The 21,543-nt window shown below is 48.1% G+C and overlaps 8 protein-coding genes across 8 annotated transcripts; 4 read left to right on the top strand and 4 right to left on the bottom strand.

Moving 5' to 3' along the window:
• Window positions 1-269: 269 nt before the first annotated feature.
• On the top strand, window positions 270-617 carry M437DRAFT_34787 (uncharacterized protein; the record flags this gene model as incomplete). The annotated part of the gene is made up of 1 exon (XM_041019287.1): window positions 270-617. A coding segment is annotated over one exon (348 nt), but the record flags the coding sequence as incomplete, so codon positions are not given.
• A 1,065-nt stretch (window positions 618-1,682) lies between these two features.
• On the top strand, window positions 1,683-5,002 carry M437DRAFT_59859 (GPI inositol-deacylase-like protein; the record flags this gene model as incomplete). The annotated part of the gene is made up of 5 exons (XM_041023653.1): window positions 1,683-1,961; window positions 2,016-3,852; window positions 3,905-4,259; window positions 4,316-4,484; window positions 4,538-5,002. 5 exons carry the CDS (start codon window positions 1,683-1,685, stop codon window positions 5,000-5,002), a joined length of 3,105 nt encoding a protein of 1,034 aa, XP_040875201.1.
• A 940-nt stretch (window positions 5,003-5,942) lies between these two features.
• Window positions 5,943-7,774, top strand: M437DRAFT_88787 (uncharacterized protein; the record flags this gene model as incomplete). The annotated part of the gene is made up of 2 exons (XM_041028902.1): window positions 5,943-6,356; window positions 7,361-7,774. 2 exons carry the CDS (start codon window positions 5,943-5,945, stop codon window positions 7,772-7,774), a joined length of 828 nt encoding a protein of 275 aa, XP_040875200.1.
• A 224-nt stretch (window positions 7,775-7,998) lies between these two features.
• M437DRAFT_88786 (ubiquitin carboxyl-terminal hydrolase 2) lies at window positions 7,999-9,082 on the bottom strand (the record flags this gene model as incomplete). The annotated part of the gene is made up of 3 exons (XM_041028901.1): window positions 7,999-8,568; window positions 8,618-8,995; window positions 9,047-9,082. 3 exons carry the CDS (start codon window positions 9,080-9,082, stop codon window positions 7,999-8,001), a joined length of 984 nt encoding a protein of 327 aa, XP_040875199.1.
• A 475-nt stretch (window positions 9,083-9,557) lies between these two features.
• Window positions 9,558-10,697, bottom strand: M437DRAFT_88785 (NAD(P)-binding protein; the record flags this gene model as incomplete). Its single annotated transcript, XM_041028900.1, has 2 exons — window positions 9,558-9,854; window positions 9,906-10,697. The coding sequence occupies 2 exons, from the start codon at window positions 10,695-10,697 to the stop codon at window positions 9,558-9,560; spliced, it is 1,089 nt and encodes a 362-aa protein (XP_040875198.1).
• A 444-nt stretch (window positions 10,698-11,141) lies between these two features.
• M437DRAFT_88784 (uncharacterized protein) lies at window positions 11,142-11,587 on the bottom strand (the record flags this gene model as incomplete). The annotated part of the gene is made up of 2 exons (XM_041028899.1): window positions 11,142-11,426; window positions 11,480-11,587. The coding sequence occupies 2 exons, from the start codon at window positions 11,585-11,587 to the stop codon at window positions 11,142-11,144; spliced, it is 393 nt and encodes a 130-aa protein (XP_040875197.1).
• Window positions 11,588-14,223: 2,636 nt separating this feature from the next.
• On the top strand, window positions 14,224-18,100 carry M437DRAFT_70149 (uncharacterized protein; the record flags this gene model as incomplete). Its single annotated transcript, XM_041025410.1, has 6 exons — window positions 14,224-14,796; window positions 14,969-16,008; window positions 16,063-16,091; window positions 16,205-16,304; window positions 16,751-17,938; window positions 17,986-18,100. The coding sequence occupies 6 exons, from the start codon at window positions 14,224-14,226 to the stop codon at window positions 18,098-18,100; spliced, it is 3,045 nt and encodes a 1,014-aa protein (XP_040875196.1).
• A 542-nt stretch (window positions 18,101-18,642) lies between these two features.
• Window positions 18,643-19,505, bottom strand: M437DRAFT_70148 (uncharacterized protein; the record flags this gene model as incomplete). Its single annotated transcript, XM_041025409.1, has 3 exons — window positions 18,643-18,960; window positions 19,364-19,366; window positions 19,431-19,505. The coding sequence occupies 3 exons, from the start codon at window positions 19,503-19,505 to the stop codon at window positions 18,643-18,645; spliced, it is 396 nt and encodes a 131-aa protein (XP_040875195.1).
• Between the last annotated feature and the right edge of the window lie 2,038 nt (window positions 19,506-21,543).

Genomic DNA, 21,543 nt, shown 5'->3' with positions numbered 1-21,543 from the left:
ATAAGTCGGTTGTCTGAGACTGTATGTAGAGCAGTATGCCAGCCTCCTATGGCGGATACTCGAACTCTGCAACGATGATGTATAATACATCTACCAGCATGTCGATGGCTACTGCCACCTCGATCTCTGTTCTTAACACCACTACTTCATCATCCTTGTTGACATCCATCGTGTCAGGATCTCCAATTAGCTGGACGACCAGCAGCAACGGAACCATTGTCTTGGGTACTCCAACCACCTCGAAAACAGACACCAGCTCCAACACTGTGGCAACAACCACGAGTGAGACATCCCCTAGGGAGACTACCTGCGTAGCTGTCGCGATCAACAACATTGGAGCTGATGGTATATGTGGCTGTGACTACGATGTGTACACATGCCTTGAGCGATTGTCCAACACCAGCGAGTGGTCCATCTCTCAGACGACTGGGTCGTTCAATGGCTGTATGCAAGCATGTGATTCACAGCCAACTTGTTACAGCTTTACATTTCAGATAAGCGATGGGTTGTGCAAGATGTTTGGTGGTATGCTGAATGGCGGGGATGGGACCGTGTCTGCAGCAGACTTTATTTCGGGAGAAGTCGTCAAAGGAACATGCACTGGACATTGCGATGGCCAGTAAAGACGGGATGAGATTGACTTTGAGCTTGCGGACTTGGCATCCACGTTTTATGTTGTTTCTTGTTGGCGTTCCTTGATTTTCAGACAGAAGTTAACTTGACGCTCTTTAGGACAGTCAGCTGAATTGCATGCTTCAATTGCAACGCTCGTATTGCTCTCCATGTGATAATTGCGGTTCACGAATCACCTGCGGGGAAGGGATGGTCAGCGCTTCGGGTCAAAGTTCCCAAGCGTCTGGAGAGAGCAAGCCTCCTGATGCACTTGACCGCGCGTCCCCTGTGACGAGCAGAGGACTCAGACTCAGACACGGCATTTTTCACAACCGAGAGGTATAGAAACGGGTCAAGTATGGATTAGGGGAGCCGTTGAGCTCATAGAGCGGAAGAGTGCGGCTGCAAACAAGCAATTGTAGCTACATCATTTTCTGGAGGCGCCAAGCACACGACTGCGCAATCGAGGATGCAGAAACGCCGTGGCAGGCGGCTTGTAGCAGAGAGGATGAAGAGCTTCAATAGTGGTGGCTGGAAAGCATCTCCCTTGTGATCAAGCAAGGCTAAGCAGCAGCGAGCGATACGAAAGGAATTTTATTAACTCCAGGAGAAGCCTGTGCTTTGTTCAGTTTCGCGTCGTCGTCGTATGTTGGGTGGAAGCCACGCGGGTCCGCAGCGCTCGGCCATTGTGATTGACGATTTGGCGTCCCTGACTATCGTTTGACATCCGTGCCCTCAGGCTCAGGCTGGTCTTTTCCCTTCCACTCCATCCACCCCTTCCTGTCGCTTCTGTACGTGTGATTTTTCTTTGGAGCGAGTGTCTGGACGGACTGCTCGGCAACTGGGTCTAGACGTGGACGTTGCTCATGCGAAGACGATCCTCTCTTGCGGGTGCCGACGAAGATGAAGGGTTGAAGGTTAATATGCGAAGCAATGTTGAAGAGGTGGATAGCGACGACAACAAGGACAATCCACCCACCGAAGATCTTCCTCGCGACAAAGATAGCGACGACGACCTAGACCCTCAATCGACTCCTACGCCTATACCTGCCCCCTCGGCCGACCGCAAGATGGAGGACTTCTATCGCAAACAGCGTCAACGCGCGAGGCTGCGTAGCCCTTGGTCTTGCTCTCTGGTGACGATGATATGTACTGGTCTATCGCTACTGCTGCTGGCGACCATAGCGCAATCGTTTCTCGGACGTCAATTGGATTCCAAGGGCTGCAAGATGTCGTACATGCTCTCCGCTTTTGCCAAATACACAGACTTCGATACCGAGCATACCAGATTTGCGACAAAGTACTCATTGTATCTGTACCGTGAGGCTGGCATTGACCAGGACACGCGCGTGAGTACAAGACATTGCCAACTGGAAGGCACGAGAGGCTGACACAAGACACAGGTCAAGGGTATCCCAGTGCTGTTCATTCCAGGAAATGCAGGCAGCTACAAACAAGTGCGCTCTCTAGCAGCCGAAGCTGCCAATTACTACCACGATGTACTGCAACACGACCCACAGGCCCAGCAAGATGGCAAGCGTCCATTTGACTTCTTCTCGGTCGACTTCAACGAAGACATTACCGCTTTCCACGGACAGACACTCTTGGACCAAGCCGAATACCTGAATGAAGCAATCGCGTATATCCTCGCTCTCTACCACAATCCTCATCGCAGTCTCCGCGACGATTCACTACCCGACCCCACCTCGGTCATGCTCGTTGGCCATTCAATGGGCGGCATTGTTGCTCGCACAATGTTCACAATGCACAATTATCAACCTAATACCATCAACACCATAATTACCCTATCCGCTCCTCATGCTCGTGCACCCGTCTCTTTCGACCAGGATATTGTCGATACATACCAGAACATCAACGAATACTGGCGCAATTCATATTCCATGGAATCTGGCCCATTGGATCATGTCACTCTGGTTTCAATCGTTGGTGGTGGTCTGGATACTGTTGTACCTTCGGATTACGCTAGTCTGACTTCGCTAATGCCAGAGTCGCATGGATTTACTGTTTTTACTTCAACAATGCCTCACGTATGGACTGGTATGGATCATCTGGCCATCATATGGTGCGATCAGCTCCGCAAAGCAGTCATCAAGGCCTTGTTTGATGTTGCCGATGTCAAGCAGCCTACACAAACGATACCACGTGCGGAGCGCATGCATCACTTCCGAAAACGCTTCCTCACCGGTCTGGAACCGATTATACAGAAGGATCTACCAAAACAAGAAGCAAAGATGCTTCTTTCCTTGGACGATCAGTCTTCAGCCATTCTCACCGAAGGTGAACGCCTGAACCTTCGTCAGCTGGGTTCGTCTGCTAAGACCGAAGCATATGTCTTGCCTGTGCCATCTTCGGTTGAGAATGACGCTCGTAGACTTGCCGTCTTGACCAATCAGCGGATTGACGAACATGGGCCTGTTCAAATCTTCCTTTGTTCATCTCATGTCCCTCAAGCTGGTGCAGGTGGTAATGCTTATGCCATCAATTTGGACCTTTCTGGTGGCTCATCAGGCTTCATGCGCTTGTCTTGCAAGGACGCTGTAGTCGATGCGATTGCTCTACCTGCTTCAAACTCGGAGTCGAATTTTGCGTTCGATGACGTCCAGCCTTTTACATACGTCGAGTATGCGCTGAAAGATCTGTCTGAATACCAGTTTGTTGCGGTTGTGGATAAGGCAAGCGAGCTCACTGATGGATGGGTTATTGCTGAATTCAGCGATGCCACCAAGTCGACTGTCACTGTGAGAAGATCATTGCGCAGCCTCATGTTGAGCGGTATGCACCGTGTCTTGCCAGCTGCACGTGCCATGGTCAATGAGCTTCGGGTTCCTCGTGTGCATTCAAGCTTGTTGGCCTACACCCTGCGCATCCATCAAAACTGCAACACCGAACCTCTGTTCCAACCTTTGCTGAGACAGTACATCTCCGAACCGTACGAGTCGAAGTTTTTCCCTAATGTGCGAGGAGATGTCAACATCAATTTGCACGGCGTTTCTCCTTTTGTGCCACCGCCAGCGAATGCGGCTCACACGAAGGATGGACTTTCGCTACAAATTTGGTCGGATCCGACCTGTAACGCAGAGATGAGTGTATCCTTGGATATTGATATTCTTGGAAGCTTTGGCAAACTCTACATGCGCTACAGAACTGTCTTCGCTGCTTTCCCTTTAGTCGTTGTGGCTTTGGTACTGAGGAAGCAGTTCAAGGTGTACGACGCTACAGGTCAGTCCATATCTTGCATCGCGGTAACATTTTCTTGCTAACAGCGTATTAGGCATCTTCATGAGCTTTTCCGAAGGCATGGATCAATGTATTCGTACATCCCTCCCTGTTCTCTTCATCGCATTGTCATTTTTGTCACTCGCCCTGGCCAATCATGCCACTATCTCGGCAAGCGAAAGTCTCCTTGGATCGCAAGACGAGGCTACAGAATCATTCTTGGAGTTTACCAAGAACGACCTCTTACTTGGCTCCAACGACCCCTTTTTCTTCTGGCTCGTGCCGCTGTTTGGAGTCATTAGTGTCGGCGTCTGCATTGTGCTCAATTACATCACATTGGCGTTGACACAGGTTCTCACTTTCTTTTACGCCAAGGTCAGGAACGTGCGATTGAGAAATGACGACGGAAGGTGAGTCAAATGCTTTCATGAGATTTTCTGGGGAGACGACTTACTGACTGTATTAGACGAACACAAACAGCATTTGCAGTCACCAGCCCTCTGCAGCGTGTCATCACAACCAGCATCTTGCTTATCATGGTCGCGACCATCATACCCTACCAATTCGCCTATCTAGTCCTCTGTCTAGTGCAACTCGCAACCTCCGTTCGCGCATTACGACTGGCACAAGAAACAGTAAGTCTTGACCCACTCGATTGTCATGTACTCAGCATCTAATACAACTGCAGCGCTCGGGCAACAACTACAACTTCTACAACTACGTGCACAGTCTACTCATGCTCATGCTGTGGATCCTGCCCATCAACCTGCCTGTCCTCGTCGTCTGGATTCACAATTTAGCCGTCCACTGGCTCACACCTTTCTCCTCACATCACAACATCCTCTCCATCATGCCTTACATCCTGATCGTTGAAACCATGAGCACCGGCCACATCATTCCTCGCTTGACGTCGCCAAAGCGGCTAGTCAACAACATAATGCTGTTCGCACTGGCTCTGTACGCCGCAATCTATGGCGTCAGTTATGCCTATGTGTTGCATCATTTGGTCAATGGCTTTGCGGCTTGGTTGGTAGTTGTGCATTTCGCGCCTTTATTGAGAGGCAGAGGGGGTCTGGAAGAACAGCAACGAGGTGCTAGTGGTGGTAATCCACCTAGCCCGCCTGGAGATGGGCATGTTAAGAAGATGCCTTAGGCTCAAAGCATAACGTTAATGGCAGGGTGTAGAGACAAAGCACACCATTATATATAGATGTGCGGTTTCTCTTCCCTAAGTGGAGAACCTCCTTTCGGGCTGTGTCAAAGTAGCATGAAATGCATTGTAATGATTAATCTTTCTTCTATATAAACTCCTCTTGATTCTTCTTGTGTGTACCGCGCTGATCCCGCCTTCCATGTATCATTCAAATCTGCACGGATGTTGTTGAATTTTTTGGCGAGTTGTGCTTGACCTTCGATGATAGTGTTTTTAGACTTATTTTGAAGAGCTGCAGGAGCATAAAAGACAGCAGGTGACTCAGCCCTCGCTAGACAAGAACGGCTACAGGCTCTTCATGCTCTAATTCCGTCCAAACCACCATTACACAATATTTTGAGCTATCAACAACATGGATCCCAAATACAGTGTTTGCCATTGAAAACAATAGTTTCAGCTATATCACAATACTTGATATAGAGAAACAAAGAAGACGGGTAAGAAAAGAAAAACCATGTTGGGAAGTAGCAATGCCATCGAGATCAGGCAGCCTTGATGTAGCCGTCACAGCAAACAGTTATATTTTCCCACGCTCGAAGTGACACAATTAATGATTGGCTCTTTAGTTCTCGGGAGCATGTCTATCATTAGCAGCATCTTGGATCAAGCACTTGTATATGCTGCATTCCTCAAACTGGCAGCATGAGAGAAAACACAGCCGCCAGAGGCTTGTTCATGAAAACTTTCTACAGCAGGGAATATCAATAATGAGGTGGGCAGGAAGAATGAGTATTCTTATATATCATATTCCTTCTCTTCCAGTTCTGTCAAATCTACAAACCATCGAAGGCAGCGGAAGGGCGATCAATTGGAAAATCATTACCATCATCAAACGACCCAGACTGCAGCAAGCTCGAATTCATCAACTCCGAGTCCAAAGATGTGCGGCTACCACGAACTACGAACCCCCTGCTGCGGCGAAAAAATCGGCTTCTCACCCTCCTCTTCCCACAAATGCTCCCACTACTACACAAACAACCGCTACTGCCGCACTGGCTCCATCCACAGTTGGATCCTACCCACACCCCCTCTCACCACAAGCACAAAGTGTGAAAGCTGCAAACAAGACGAAAACCACGAACAAGCCGTTCTTCAAGCCGAGATCAAGAGACGTGAAAAACAGATGGAGAAGGAAAGGGAAGAACAAGAAGAGAGGAGACAACAGGAACAAGCTAGGGAGTTGAGATTGTGGGATAAGGAATTGAGGAGGGTGAAGGAGGAGAGGGAGAAGGGGAATGCGGTTGAGGCTTTGAGGAGTCAGGTTGCTGGCTTGAAGGTCAAGGATGGAGAAGACGTTCGAAGCTCGGGAGGAAAGTAGGCGCAATGCTTGAGATTGATGGCTGATGTTGATTGATGAGGATGTTTGCTGGTTTGATGTTCATGATCTCCTTGGACTCTAGTTGAATAGCTGTTCTTTTTCTGCAGTTTGATGGCCAGAAAGATTGTCAGTAGCCTGTAGGAGATCATGAGTATATTCCACTCGATTGGTTTGAGCTTGTTCATGGTCTCAGTGAATTCAAGCTAGATAGTGAAGCTTTTTTGCATTTTGATGGTCTAGAAGATCGTCAGTAGCCTGCAAGAGATCATTGGTATGCCCCGTTCGAATATATGCGTTTTGTAACCTCATGCCCTCACAGTACATTGTCATTGTCAGAAGCTTCGCAAACAGCAAGTGAAATTACAGGAGTTACATACACAGGACAGATGGTGCAACATCCAAACCTTCAATAACTTCTGAGCAGAGCAGAGCACATAATTTCGACACTCCGGTCAATAACGGCGTCGACTAAATCTGAGCCACTGTTCTCGTCGATGCTGGAAGAGTTGGGAACGGAAGAGCATCACGAGATGCTATGGGCTATCTTTCAGGTGACGGGATTGACTTGGAAGACAGGACCCGGGGCGTATTCTTGACCTATGCTCTTGCAGTCCTGAAAAGCAAACGTCAGGGGCGGATGACTTACACAAAGTGCAACCATTGACAACTCGACGTCAAGAGAGATGATCCATGATCATCACCCGGAACGTTCTGCTCTGTGACTCTTCATAGCTTCTGCTTATACCCGGACAGTAGGTCTGATCTGTTCGCCTCAAAGATGACTCGAAGCTGACCCAACAAGATGCTGCCCAAGGACAATGGCAAGAGGATCTAGACATAGATCAGCAGCGACAGATGTACCTGAGCCGTTGGCGACCCGGTCAATGGAAGGCTGCAGACCTGTACAGAAAACCGATGACATTCGCACCTGCTATCTCGTGTTGGCTGCAGCTTTTCATCGTGCAGAGTGACAAAAGCAGAAGGCACCAAGTCGTCGTCTCGGCATCAACACAACTAAAGCAGAAGGTGCCTTCTATTCACTTCTTCTTGCGCCGGGCACTCGACGCTCTCGCATCTACCACAACATCTCCATCAACCGCACCTACCACAATCAATCCATCTTATCCCACGACATCAAGAACACCATCAAAATGTGCACTAGAAGAGTCAGTCGCTACAACACTTGCCCCTACCGCTTCAACAAAACCCTTGAGGAGAAGTTGTGCATCAAGTGGGGTGTCATCGCTCCTTGCCCTCCTTGGGAGTGGTTGCTCATTAACGAACTTCCCCATGCTGAGCTCTGCCCTTGCGAGCAGTGTGCAGATGCTGCCGAGCGCCGCTTGGACCAGCAGAGTCCTGCCATAAAGGCCAAAGAGAAGAACATCTCCCAGTAACGGCGCCAAAGTATGATCTGATATCTGATTGCTCTTACAATGGAGTCGCTGACGAGACTGTCGTAGATACCTGCTGAAGAAGTCAACATGAACATGAACTGAATCACAAAAAGCACAGTATGGTCGGAGAAGCTGACCTCGAATCGAGAATGATCACAAGTGGATCGTAAAGATGAAAATGGGGTCGGCGGGGAATGTTCTTTGATTCGTCAAGATTGCCGTAATCATATCTCCATCTCATCAGGGTTGTATCCCTTCTTCTTTCCCTCCTCCAACTTCTTCTTCGTCTTCTGTTTCGAGTCCTCAATCCAAGCATCGTAGGATTCATCTGCAATCTTTGCAGCAGTGACACCCTTCATCAACTCACCCACGAAACCGACAAAGTTGTGTTTGCGTAGAGCATTTTCCCATTGCCATGCGCGACGCTTCTCTTCCTCACGGTACAGCATATCTTCATCTCCAAACTCTCTTGCTTTTGCGCGTAGATCTTGACACATTGCCAGAAGGTTGAACCGGATCTCGTTGGAGGGGTATCTTTCGATGCGGCGTTGGAGGACGGGGATGACCTTCTCGGCAAAATCTGTAGGAGTACAGGGGCCGTGGTTGATTGGAGCTTCTTGGAGACCGTCGAGTTCGTAGAGCTTGCCATTTATGCTGGTGTATGCGATGAAGTGGAAGAGGTCGTCGTCCTGGGTGGCCATGCGAGTCTCGTCTGACACGAACGGCGAGCTGCGGGCGAATGAGTTGTGTGTATCGCGGATGAGGTCGCTATTGCTGAGAGCTTCGCCACGAATCTAAGATTGTCAGCTTGGTAAATAGAAGTACTTGTAGCAAGTCACATACGTCTGGTGGGAAAGCGGCGGTGAAGTCCTTGAAGTCCGTCAGATGAGGACCCAACTCGACGCCATCGGCATTGTCCTTGTTCATCAAGACGCTGAGCAGCGCTTGTGTACCACAGGCATTCTGAATCGTCTGAGCAGCGAACCACACCTTGCCCTTGCCATCGCCTCCGCTGCCAGCATCGTCCAGGTTGTATGTTGCTTCGAAGTCGAATTGTCCATCTAGAGGACCGTCTGATTTGCGACCTTCATTGTTGTACTTGAAGAGGAAGATGACTCCTAACGGTGAGAGCTGGCCCAGTGATTGTGCATCTAATGAGATGAGCTCCTCGAATTGAACGTTCTTGACACCGAGATTCTCTAGCAGATATGTGAAGACGCCCTGATGAATGTCAGCATACGGAGAAGGTGCACCACAAGACAATATACCTACAGCGTCTGACTCGATAGTGTTCCAGCCTCCCGACATGTTTGCAGGAATCAAAAAGTGAGAATGTTCAAGTTGTCAAGCTCGTCTCTGCACAAACATTCGTGCGTCATTAGCTGTACAGCTTTTGCCAAGCCCGCTCGGTGATCGGCGTATCGGCTTGAACAACCTCCGCTCGCCAGCACATACCTTTTCTGAAAAAGGAGGTGCTCAGATCAAATTTTCTATTTGTCTAGCAAACACTTGTATCACATTCATGTCACACGAGCAAAAGATGGAGTAGCTGGGAATCGAACCCAGAACCTTCTCCACTCAGTAATGCTCAAGGAGCAATGCTAAGAAGATGTCATACCACTAGACCACAACCCCAATTGATGGAAAGCCTTCGCTGAGAATAGTACACAACGCTTTGTGTAAGCTTCCCTCCGTCGCACAGCAAGGGAATCAGAATACAAGACTGGCATGTTGAGATGGCAGTGAAGTACAACAGAATTCGTAATCCGTGTCAATGACCTCTCTAGAGCTTGCTAGCTTCTGTTCCCTTCTCAAGCTCAATCACGAGCTTACCGAATTGACTGGCATTCTTGAAGTCCCCGAACAAGCCATCGATACCCTCGAGGTCGTCAAGCCCGGTGACTGTTCTTGATACGACAGGTCGAATGTTCTTGGACGAAACGAAGTTGACCATGTCAGCAAATTCCTTTCTTGAACCCATTGTAGAGCCACGAAGATCAATGTTCTTGAGAACAGCAGCCATCGTGAAGGGCATCTTGGGGCCCGTCGTCATGCCATATGAGACGATGACACCGCCAGGCTGTAGAAGGTCAGTATGAAAAGAAAACCAGAAGGCATAAATGATACTCACCTTCAAGATCTTGAAGGTCTTTCCAACAATGTCACCAGCAGCGCCATCAATGACAGTATCAAGGAACTTTCTGTCCTTGGGTAGTTGCTCCAACAGCTTCTTTTCCCAATCCTCCTCCTTGTATATAACACCTCCTGCAGCACCTAGCTTCTTGGCCTTGTCTAGCTTTTCCTGACTTCCACTGGTCACGAAGACATTCGCACCAGCGGCAGTTGCGAACAGCAAGGCCATGAGTGCTACACCACCTCCAATACCAGTGATGAGGACGTTGCGGCCAGGTTTGCAATTGCCGCTCTTGGTGACAACCGCTCTCCAGGCAGTCAGACCCGTGAGAGGCAATGCTGCAGCCTCAGCATTGGAGAGATGCTTGGGTGCCTCCTCCAGCTCAGACGCATCAATGACCAGACTCTCAGTCAAGGTGCCCAAAGGGTTGAGCTTTGTTCCTCCAAGTATAGCATATCCTTTGGGATCTTCAGGACCCTCGGGGTCATCTTTCCATCCACTACCTGGGTTGAGGATGACACGCTTGTTCAGCCATTTCTTTGCTTCGGGAGAGGATCCGGTCGATGTTACGATGCCAGTGCCGTCTGCGAGTAGCGGAACACCGAAAGTTGTGCCTGGGTAGAGATGCTGACGAATGAAGTGGTCTCGGTGGTTCAATGCTGCAGCGGTGATTTTGACAACGACTTGGTTGTCCTTGGGCGTGCTTTCGGGGACATTGATCTTCTCTAGAGGATAGTAAACTTGGCCGGGCTTGCCGTCCACTTTGCGAATTGAGATAGCAGCAGGCATTTTGCTGAGGAATGGTATGTTACGGGTGATTGAACAGAGCTCGCAACACCACTTGACCTATCTTGAATGGTTACAAATCAATACCAAGAGGACTCCTTTGCCCCGTCCATGCGGTTATTGCGGGGCGTCATTGTCAAGGTGGGGAGAGCTTGGGTTCATCTTGAGCCGAGGCTGTTTGATCAGAGATGCTGACTCAGCTTCTGTGCAACTTCATGTCCTGGCTTCGGAGGCTTCATTGTTTCAAGATATCAATAGTGGCCAACATAATGGCACCAAATTTCATTATATCCGAATTCTCATCAACTCGATCAAAGCCATGAGCGCCTTCGCTCTACCAGCAAACATTTTTGCCCATCGGCCATCTCAAGTCCCATCGTGCTCCCATCTGTACTCATAGGCACGTCAAATCCTTGTCATAACCGCCGATGAATTTTCTGGAGCCTCTCAATCGATGCGACGATACATGGCGTCTGCAATTCTTGCCTCCAACTGCTCTTGACGCATCTCTGCTAAGCGTGCGTTCCATCTGACACAGTCTGGATGCTCGCAAGGAATGTTGGTTCCGCCGAAGTATTCCAGCTTCTCATACTGCCACTCGTTTCTGTGACACTGTACGCCCGTACGTCTGGCCTCTCTGCAATAGTACTTGTAGACGAGCCCATGGCGGCATTGGTACCAGGCCTTACGCAGCTCTCGGCACATGTTGGAGTTAATGTTCGCTTGATTGTTCTACATCAATTCTGTTAGCGGATCAACACAACTGGAGCTGCTGGAGTTCTTACCTTGAAGATTTTATGGATCTCTGTCTGCTTTTCTTTGGATTTTTGACAGTAATGCTTCTTTCTTCCGTTCGGCTCTCGAGAAGCATTTTTTATACTGTCTTTGCCCATGAGTACAGCGAATTCAGCGCTGTAACAGCCGGACAGTACAACAGCCACGTCACTCTTTCAAGTATCCTACTTTGACTTCTACCCCATCACGAGGCATCCAGGCATGAAATTTGTAGGCTTTCAAATCCGGATTTCGGGTGCTGACTCCATTGTCTTTGCAAGTTGGACATTCATTGCGGTGCGGAACAACTTCATGCTGGCATTGAAGCCACTCGCAAGCTCTGCGTTTGTCCAATGCCGAATTGCATGGTTTGATCAGCGCCTCGCTCTCATGTCGGCAACCTGGCCAGACCATTCTTTCGTATCGACACATGACAGAAAAGGATTAATAAGCTGGACGATCAAAAACAAGCTTCAGGCACACAAATATCGTTGATCTTGATCAGCAAGAAACAGCAGCGGGACTCTTGGCCTTTAACAAGCTCCCTGCTTGGATACTACTTACGGAAGCCTCTGCATCTCCCTTTCCCCAGGCCGTGGCGTTCTGTACCACATTCACCACGCCCTGTGCTACAAATAAAAAGCAGGTCCCCTTGAGACTCAGCCCTGTCTGCTGACAGCATGTCTTTGCGAAACAATACCTTCGTTCCAGTCATATGAAATTCAGACGCCCCTGATACCGGTTTGAGCTTGCTGACAAGCCATAAAACCCGTGGACTTGGATCTGGAAATGCGGTTCAGCAATCTTTTAGACACATCACCACTCAGGCCTCGAGAGGCTCTTCCAATAGGTAACATGAAAGATGATCAGTCGATTTTTCAACCGCTCGATCCATACGCAAAGTCAGCAAGTGAAACACCTTTTCTGCTGAGCGCTCTCAACATCTTTCTGCTTCTCGTTCTGTTCAACTCAATCAACTCTGCTTGAGGTGACCTCAGTCTATACACCCCACTTGGCCTGCATACCTTTCGCATTCTCTCTGTTGCTTTGTCGATCTTCTCCTCGCCTAAGCATCGCGAAGATTCTTTTGTCTTCGGGGATGACCGTATCATGACTTTATCCTCCGATTCCCCTCTCGTGGGTGCTATCGCCCTGCTTGGATGTATGGGTTGCTCCCTTCCCGTGAATAGAGAGCATGCTGTTGGTGGCACATTCTGCTAGGTTGTCCGGTGTTGGATCGGCAAAATATGCCCAAGCTCAGGTGCACGCCGCGGATCTCTTAAGCTCAATCATGGTGCCGGTCCGGAATTGATCAAGCTGCAAGGTCTCTTAGCCATCTGGCTTGAAGAGCTCGCTCGAACGGAGATGCCCAAATCCCATCCTGCACGTTTCTGGAAAATGGTCAGTCCGCAGCATTTTTCGATCTGCAGGCATCGCCTCTGGTCAAGAGATGTTTCTCGGTTACGCAACAAGGGTCGTGTCGGCAGTCTTTTGGCGAACGCAAATCATATGTCGTGGCCAAGCGTTAACACACCAAGGCTGACACTGAAATCTCACGCATGTCAATCTTTATATGTTGCGTTGTTTGGGTCATCTTCAACCAGAGACAGTGAGGCCAATCGGACCCTTCCATGGGACCACCAGTTGAGGTTGCGCTGGTCACTTAGCGGAGGGGAATGGTGGCCCGACTGTCTCATTCTTTTTTTTCTCCCTGGCTGAAGATTCCGCGTTCGACTCGGCCGCTGGTCACTCAACATTTTGCTGATTATGATTACACCTAATGCCAGCATATGAATGGTATACGACTGAGCAAGACATTGATTGGCTCGAGATCCATCCTACCATTTTACCATCCGTGCAATTTGCACACATCTCTGACCAAAAGCTATTTTTTGGTCGAACATAAGGCTTGGTCGAGTCAAAATCTGCGGCCCTCGGACAGTAAGTGGTGCTCATGTTTTCCCGTGTCCACAATCAGCAACAGGGTTTTCTGCTGCTTCAAGTACACAATCTTGAAATGAATCATGGCTTGAATGGAAGCTCCAGCAGCTAGATGAGATTGCCTGCATCACGGTAAGATCCATGTAAGTCTACCTTATGGTTCATATACTGTGCAATGTTCACTTTTGTCATCCGAGATAGCGAGCCAATCGGACTCTTGCATGGGACCACCAGTTGAGGTTGCGCTGGTCACCTAGCGCAAGGGAATGGTCTCGGCTATCTCATCTTTTTTTCGCCGAGTTCGTGGGTTCGATCCGCCTTCAATTCCTTCCCATCCCTTGTCTTTTTTGTTTTCTTTCCTCGGAGCTTCGCAGGCACCTATTCTTCACTCACCATTCTTGAGATAGCGATATGTGTCTGGTTTCATCTTTTATCCGCAAGCCAATGCTTACCCTCTGCTCGGGATGTGATCTCTAATCATTTACGGAATAGCATAAAGAGGCACGTGGATCTGTTCGAGGTCTGTGAGCAACATGCACTGAGAATGAGGCTGCTATCAGCTCTCCCAATACGACTCTCAAAATTGAAAGCAATTGTGTGTATCGACAACCGCATGTGGCTGAAGCGGTTGCCAGAGAAAATCTTCTGCACCAATTCTCCGTAGTGATTGAGTCTCGTCTCAACCTCGGCTCTCTCGCTCTCACTCCACGATCGGTTTCACCACACCAGGCTATCTTTTCTCACACGCACACCATCGTGATCTTCTATTCCATAACGTCAACAATTCCTCTCGCGTATCGCACAGCCATCAGCCATGGATGACGGCTATCAAGACGTAATCAGGGGTTCGCCTGTTGACCGCAAACCCGACCGCGCATCTCTTGACGCCGCTTTTGGAGTTGAGGTGCAAGCTCCCGGCCCGCTTCATTGGTACAATCCTGCTGTATACACTCAAGCTGTCGCTGGAGCCACTTTGGTCGCCAATTTTCTGATCAAAGAGTCGTTCGATCGCTCCATCGCGTCCAGTATCGGCGGCGTTACTCCCGAAGTAAACCAAGAACATCTTCTTGGTTGTGATCCCGCTCTCTATCACAATGCTATCCAAAATGCAACCTTGAATGGTCGTCTCCTCAAGGAAAAATTCGATCAGGATATTGCTCGCATTGAATACCACCCTTTGAGTATCGTATATCCTCCCCTTACCATCCGCCAGTCGACAGAGCCTCGAGCCTTCCATCAGCGACCTGAATCAATGCCTCTAGCCTCTCAAGCTGTGGAAGGTCATGGCAATCTAGCATCTCACGCCCCTGAGCCTTCTGCAACTCGGGACACTCACACACCACCACCTCACACAGTTCAGGCCAATCACCTCACTCATCCTCAGAATGTACAAAGACAGCACTTTGCTCATCGAGTCGATACTCAGGTCAAACCCCACCCCCCTGCTCATCCTCAACCTCGCGCGAGACGCGCGAGTCCACTTCCCGAGCAAGACACTGCTTGGGCTGATCATAAGCGAGGTCGAGATCGTCGTCGTAGAAGTCGCAGCCCTCCCATAGACCGTCAAGATCAAACTCATGCCACATATCACCGCAGAAGAGCCAGTTTCTGTTGGCAACGACCAGTTTGAAGATGCTACATTGCACGGCCGCCACAGAGACCATGGTCGTGCTTCTCACAGCAATACTACTGGCGAAGATGCTTATGATGATATTCACGATGATGCTCACGACGATGCTCACGACTACGGTGCTCGCCATATCCCTGACCCTGGAAACTCTACAGCTGCCGCTCCTGCTCACCTTCTGCCTCCTTCTACAATCGAAATTCAACACAATCCTTGCTCTGCAGAGCTCTGCTCCAAGAGAGACGTCGACCACACGACCAACTATCGTCCACCTGAACCTCCTTTTGAAATTGACCATCCTTCAGCACTTCAATCTCTTCCCAAAGACCACGGCAGTCACAGTCACGACCTTCCTGAGCACGACGTCCACGACCACGACCTACCTGAGCACGATCACAACATAATCCAGGTGAACAGCGACTTGATCAATGCCTATGCCTCCAAGTCGGTGCTTACTCGCCCTCTCCTACCTTCCATCACCGAGCCACTGCAAAAGAAGAATAGACATGCCGTTTGCATTGAATGTTGGAGCAGAGGTCTGAAATGCGATGCCAAGGTGGTTTGCGGCGAGTGTGCCTGGCGCGATAGACCATGCTCCTATGTCCAATGCCCCCTGAACAGCTGCCCCCGAGACATCATGTGTCCTGCGTATCATACATGGAGAGGAGATGACCAGGCACGTGTTGTGGGCAGCTCCATGCACTTGATAGTGTTGCTGAGACTGGACCCTCCGTCATCATCTCCAGATTACGACTTGAGCGAGATAAAAGCAATGTTCAGCAAGCCTAATTCAGCTGCAAGTATCTACCGCCGAGTTGCGGCTGAGATCAAAGAGGAAGAGGACAGTGGTAAGGGAATTGATAGGACATTTGTGAAGAAGCTTGTCTTGAGACGTGGTGCTGCTGTTGCTTCAAACAACAGAGCTTTGATGCCTAAGGTTGACTTGATCGTCGATCTTGTCGCCGAAATGAAGTAAGTCAGATAATGAAAAACCGAAACTACGCCTTACTAACACATCTGGTATAGGCAGGCTAGATATCAAGAGCCTTACAAGCGTGAGCAGAGGGCTCTCAGGTTTGGTCCTACCTCATAACCGTAATCTCGCAGCAGATAAGTCTGGCTATGGATGGTCAGAATGTGTTTTTCTTCATTTCTTTTATCTTTGCAGAGGCTTTGGACACATTCATTGTGGTACAACAACAACAACAACAACAACCAACGGCTTTGGACTGTGTAGAGCCAAAGGAGATGGGAACAAGAAGCAAGTTGTGCGGCTGCAGGAGATTGCTGCATTCGACACTCACTCCAAGATCAATCAGGGATACCACATTGCAGCATTCCTCGTTTGAATGCTTGATAAGACGATCGTTTCTTTGTTTTTTGTTTTTTGGTTCAAGGATGATATGGGGTGAGAGAAGTACCCAGGGTAGGTGTCAGACCAGCTTTCAGTTCTCCAGTCTTCGTAGGTCCTTACTTTTACTTGAAAATGCGCTCGTTCATATTTCTCGTTCCCTGAAGATTGCAATGTCCCATAACTGGTCAAGGGAGAGGTCTTGGCTGCGCGGTCTCTTTTCCACGCACATTCTGCGTTTGTTTTGCTTCACTTTTCCGTGGCCCTCAAAACCATTCTCACAGTGCGTCGCGAGTCGATTTGTCAATCTACCCGTGTCCAGTCATAGTTGCTTCCTACAGGACTGTGCAACACTTCTGCCAGGATGTCATTCTGTACACCATTAACTACAAAGGAGCAAATAGACATGTCGCGAGAAGAGCGCCGCCATGGATGCGCCGCCCTTGATACCAACAACACAGCCGAAACCACTCAGTCTTCTCCTCGCGTCGATGCATACAACCACAACACTACGGCCGCACAGTCTGCTGAACACGGCGTACAGAGCGTTCAGAGGCAGCAACCTTCCATCCATCACGCGCATGTCCCACTCTCTTATCGCCCACGCACTATGGCGCATTTTGCAGTCCCAATTGCTCATCCTGCCCCTTCTGGTGCTGCTCAAGCACAAAACCCCACCTCAAGCCGCCCTGCTCCCCCTGTCTTCCACGGAGACGTCGCTCTTGAGCCTCTGTCATCAAGCAATGCAGTACCAACCCCTCAACACCTCGCCTTCGACGAAGAGCAGCAAGATCAAGGAAGCGACTCCATGTGTAGCAGAAGTTGCAATATGAACGATGATCGTTTCACCAACGCCATGCCTTGTACTCCACGTCACAGGAGCCGCAGCCCTGTCCTGGCTACGCGACCTCTATCCTACCGCGATCGTAGCCCTGCTCGTCGTCAAGGTAGTAGCATACTTGATCCCGGTGCTGAGAGTGAGCCTGCGTGGGTCTCAAACGGAGCTGGTGACCAGAACATGGCTGATGCAGATGTTGAGGATGAGCTGCTTCGTGTGGCTGAATTGCAGAAGCAGAGGAACAGAGACGCAGTCTGTGTCCATTGTTGGCTCAAAGAACTGCCTTGTGACCATCAATGGCCCTGTAAAGAATGCAAAGCCAGAGGCAAAGCTTGTGCCTACATCGCTTGTCCTATGAAGAGCTGCGCGCTCGATGTCAAGTGCCCTGCCTACCACCAATACCGGAGACTACCGAAAGAGAATCGCAAGATCGGATGCCCCATGCACATGATCGCACTTTTTAGTCTCAACAAGCCCTTGATCGATTCATACAACATACAGAAGATTGAGAAGAAAATGGAAGTTCCGACCTCTGCACAGCAACTCTACCTCCTGCTACAGGAAGAAATCAAGGACATCGTTCAGCAGAGAACCACTCTCGACGACACGATGGCCAAAAAGTTGCTTCAAGAGTCTGAGAAGGTGCCTCCTCTGGGCGACAAAGGTTTGAAGATCAAAGCTAGGTTAATTGTCTCGCTGGTCAAGGAGATGAAGTAAGCAGGCTTTCCCCCTCGAAGATGCAAACGCTAACATTATGTAGAAAACAGCCCTTCCTTGAGCTGTGGGAGCATGATCGCAGACAGCGCAAGTTTGTTTCTCAGGAAAGGAAGCCATTGGAAGTCGAGGACACACCTATGCTCGACTCAGAAGGATAGGTTCGGGTGGTAATGCATACTGTCCGCTGGGTATTGTCACTGTTGGTACCGCAAGGGAGCCCAAACAGCAAGTGTTAAAGTATCTGCTCAGGTCTGTCGTTCGTCATCAAAGAGCTCAAGCGAGTCTCTGCTCTGCCGAGACTCGAGCATCTTTCCATAGCCCGATTGAAAAAAACCATGGAGTTTTGTAAAGAAGATGGTTCACGGGGTTGATTATGCATGGGCAAGTAGCTTTCTTTCAAGCTGTCAGGGACCAAGCTTTCAGATGAGGTAGCATCCGTGAAAGCACAGCGTTAGGTCATCCTAGGTAGCTACTATTCTATTCAAGACTGGCAAAACGCTACAGGCAGGGCGGCTTCCAACAATTGTATTCGTAAGCACGTCTTTGATGTTCTGATGAAGCAGGCGGTTGCATTGATTGTAAGCTTTGCCGTGCGCAATTCTGGCAAACCTCTTCTGACCCAGACTTTAGTGCAGAGTATCCACAAGAGGCGACATAGACCACAAGAACCCTTCACCACCTCCATCTCCACCTTCGCCAGCTAGTCGCCATCGTCTAATGCTGCCGCCCCGATACTCCAGTCGTACATCCACTTCTGAGGCAGGCCATACCGTACCACGTTCTTCACCTTCTCGCTATACCAGCCACTCACCTGGACCTCAGGCGCCTCCTCCCCGTCACACCAGTCGTGCACCCGAACGCTCTCAGCGTCGTGTACTTGAATGTACTCAAAGTCGTGCAATCCAACGCACTTAGCTTCGTGCTTCCGCTCAACCTCGCCACAGCCGTGATCGGCCCAGGAGTCGCAGTCCAGTTCTCCGTCAGGTTGAGTACTATCCTGACTACGTGGTGCCAGTGACTAGAAATGGTCAGCGAATCTTGATCAGACGCAGTGTTGTTTCTCAGGACCGCATTGCTCGTGAACGCAATCGTGCAGCTGCTCATCGAGGTGTTCGTCAGGCTGTTCGTCAGCGCGGTCAAAATGTGATCATTCTGGATTGAAGAGATCCGGGGGAGATTGAAATGGTTTCGCGAATCGTCCTTTTGTTCTTTGAAAAGTTCTCTTCGAAAATTATTGTGGATAAGAACAAGATGGGCTCCAAAAGCAGCTCGAATGGTATAGAAGTCGGGCTCTCCTGTAGTTTCAGGCACCTACGGGTACACTCAATTGATGCACTTGCTTTGAGAGAAAGATGATTGAAAACCTTCATCGACAATCTTTTGTTCGTTTCTTAGTCAGGTGGTCTTTTAGCACCGCGTACATCCTATACCAACAGTAAGCGATGCGATTTTGGCATAGCAGATATTCATAAGTTCACTTTGACAAACTTCTGATGTTGGCTCGCGACATTCATGGTTCGCTGAGTAGACAGATTCTTTCCACTTGGGTAACGTAATTTGCATTATTGGTCTAGCCTAGACTTGACACGAGTCTTTGACAACGACAAATGTTTTTGACATCGACTTTATTGCGTTTTAAAAATCATCAACCTTAGCTTTGCGACGGGCTTTGTATCGCAAACACAATATCATGCAACGATTGGTACTTCACAGATGGAGAGTGTTTGAGGAGCAAGTTGTGGACAGGGTCGTACCTGCTGCAAAGGATTAAGATGTTGTTATTGCGAAGCCGGAGTAAGCCATTGCTTGGCGGATTTGGTATATAATCGTGCTGTGCGCCAGTAGTCTAAAAAATCAAGTTCCTTTAGCAATTACATCTAGTAGCTAAGCTCTAGAAGGCCTCCACGGCCTAGGGTGCCCTCTATAGCCCTTAAAAGGTAGACTTATAACTATCTCGACTTCGCACAACGCTAGCATCGCTATTATGCTTCTTATTAGTTAACTTGTAGGAGTTACAAGGATATAATATAGTTACAAGAGTAAGCTAACATTAGCTTCCCTTAGTCTGCAACTACACTTTTCTTATAATTAGCTACAACCCCTATAACTTTAAGGATAAGAGTAGCAAGGCATTTATTTTCGAGCTAAGCTTATAGCTTTCTATTCTACTAAAGACAAATATGCGTCTATAAGGAGTTATAAGATAGATCTAAGTAGTCTTTCTAGCCGGAGGAACTCTAATTAATATAAGAAGGATATCCCTTCTTATAAGAGGACTAGATAGTATAGTACTACTAACATAGTACTTTAGCCTCTTTAAAACTTCTTTATATCCCCTACTTATACAACTCTCTTACATTCTAATAGAACCCGATCTCTACTACGACCCTATAACTAGCTACGCCTAGCTAGAGGGATCTGTAACTAGCTATTAACCGGTTAGAGGACCTATAACTAGGCCGTAATAAGTCGGTTAAGAACCTCGAGACCCTTTATCGATAACCTATAAAGAACTACTCGAGATCCTCTACCGTATAGAGTAGAACTACCTAAACTAAGAGGCCGAATATGTAGAATACTAGGTAAGGAACTAACCTAGTTAGTAATAGCCCCTATAATAGGTGCCTCTACCTTCTCTATAGCTAGAGCTAATATAACAAGATACTTCTCCTACTTCTAGCTTTATAACCACTGCTAGAAAGCATAAGTATCGTCTAAAAGTACCTATTTAGAAACCTCCTATCTTTAAAAAAAAGATAAAGAATAAAGAAGTAGACAATTAGATTACCTAACTTAAAAACTAGATAGGTTTATAAGAGGACTTTATCTTTTATAGACCGTTATAGGATAACGAAAAGAACTGCCTTACTTCTTCCTATCTAGAAGGGGACCCATTTAATTACTAGTAAGAACACCTTATAGTTAATTCTTTTATAGCCTAATTATTAAAGATCTAGTACTATTATACAGATCTCGATTAGATAGAAATTAAAAAGAGACGATTTAAGCATATAAGACAGACTAGTTTAGCTAGGGCTTTTATAAGGGACTTATAAACCCTTTTACGTAAACTTGTCCCTATCCTATCTCCTAAAACTTTTCTTAGAAGGTATAGGGATAGCCTTTAAGAAGATGTAAGAGATGCTTTAGACATATAGCTTTGTTTACTCTCGAATACTCTAAAAGATAATTACATTAATAGGGCTATTACTCTTAATAAGGTTCATTTTCGTTATAGGAGGAAGAACTAAAGTAAGAACCTAAATGCAACTATCGAATCCCTTAATATAATAGGTAAGAAGAAGAAAGGTAAGGGTAGTAGTAGAGGAAAGGGCAAATAGGATAAGTTAAAAGTTACTTACTATTCCTATAATAAGCCTAGCTACTATGCTAGAAAATGCCGTTTAAAAAATAAGTAGGTAAGGTTATAACTAAGGCAACTTCCTTACCTTCTAAGGCTTCTAACGAAGAAGAGAACCTAGTTATAAGTATAGATATAAACGTAACTACTAGATCTTCGCTAGAAGAGGAGACTAAATACTTTGCTACCCTAGATAGCGGTCTTCTTACGCTACATAGAACTATTAGACCTCGTAATAAT

Source organism: Aureobasidium melanogenum, assembly GCF_000721775.1.
Source record: "Aureobasidium melanogenum CBS 110374 unplaced genomic scaffold scaffold_35, whole genome shotgun sequence".
Classification (NCBI taxonomy): Eukaryota; Fungi; Ascomycota; class Dothideomycetes; order Dothideales; family Saccotheciaceae; genus Aureobasidium; species Aureobasidium melanogenum.
Note: the sequence above shows the minus strand (reverse complement) of the source record. Positions and strands in the feature narration are given on the sequence as shown.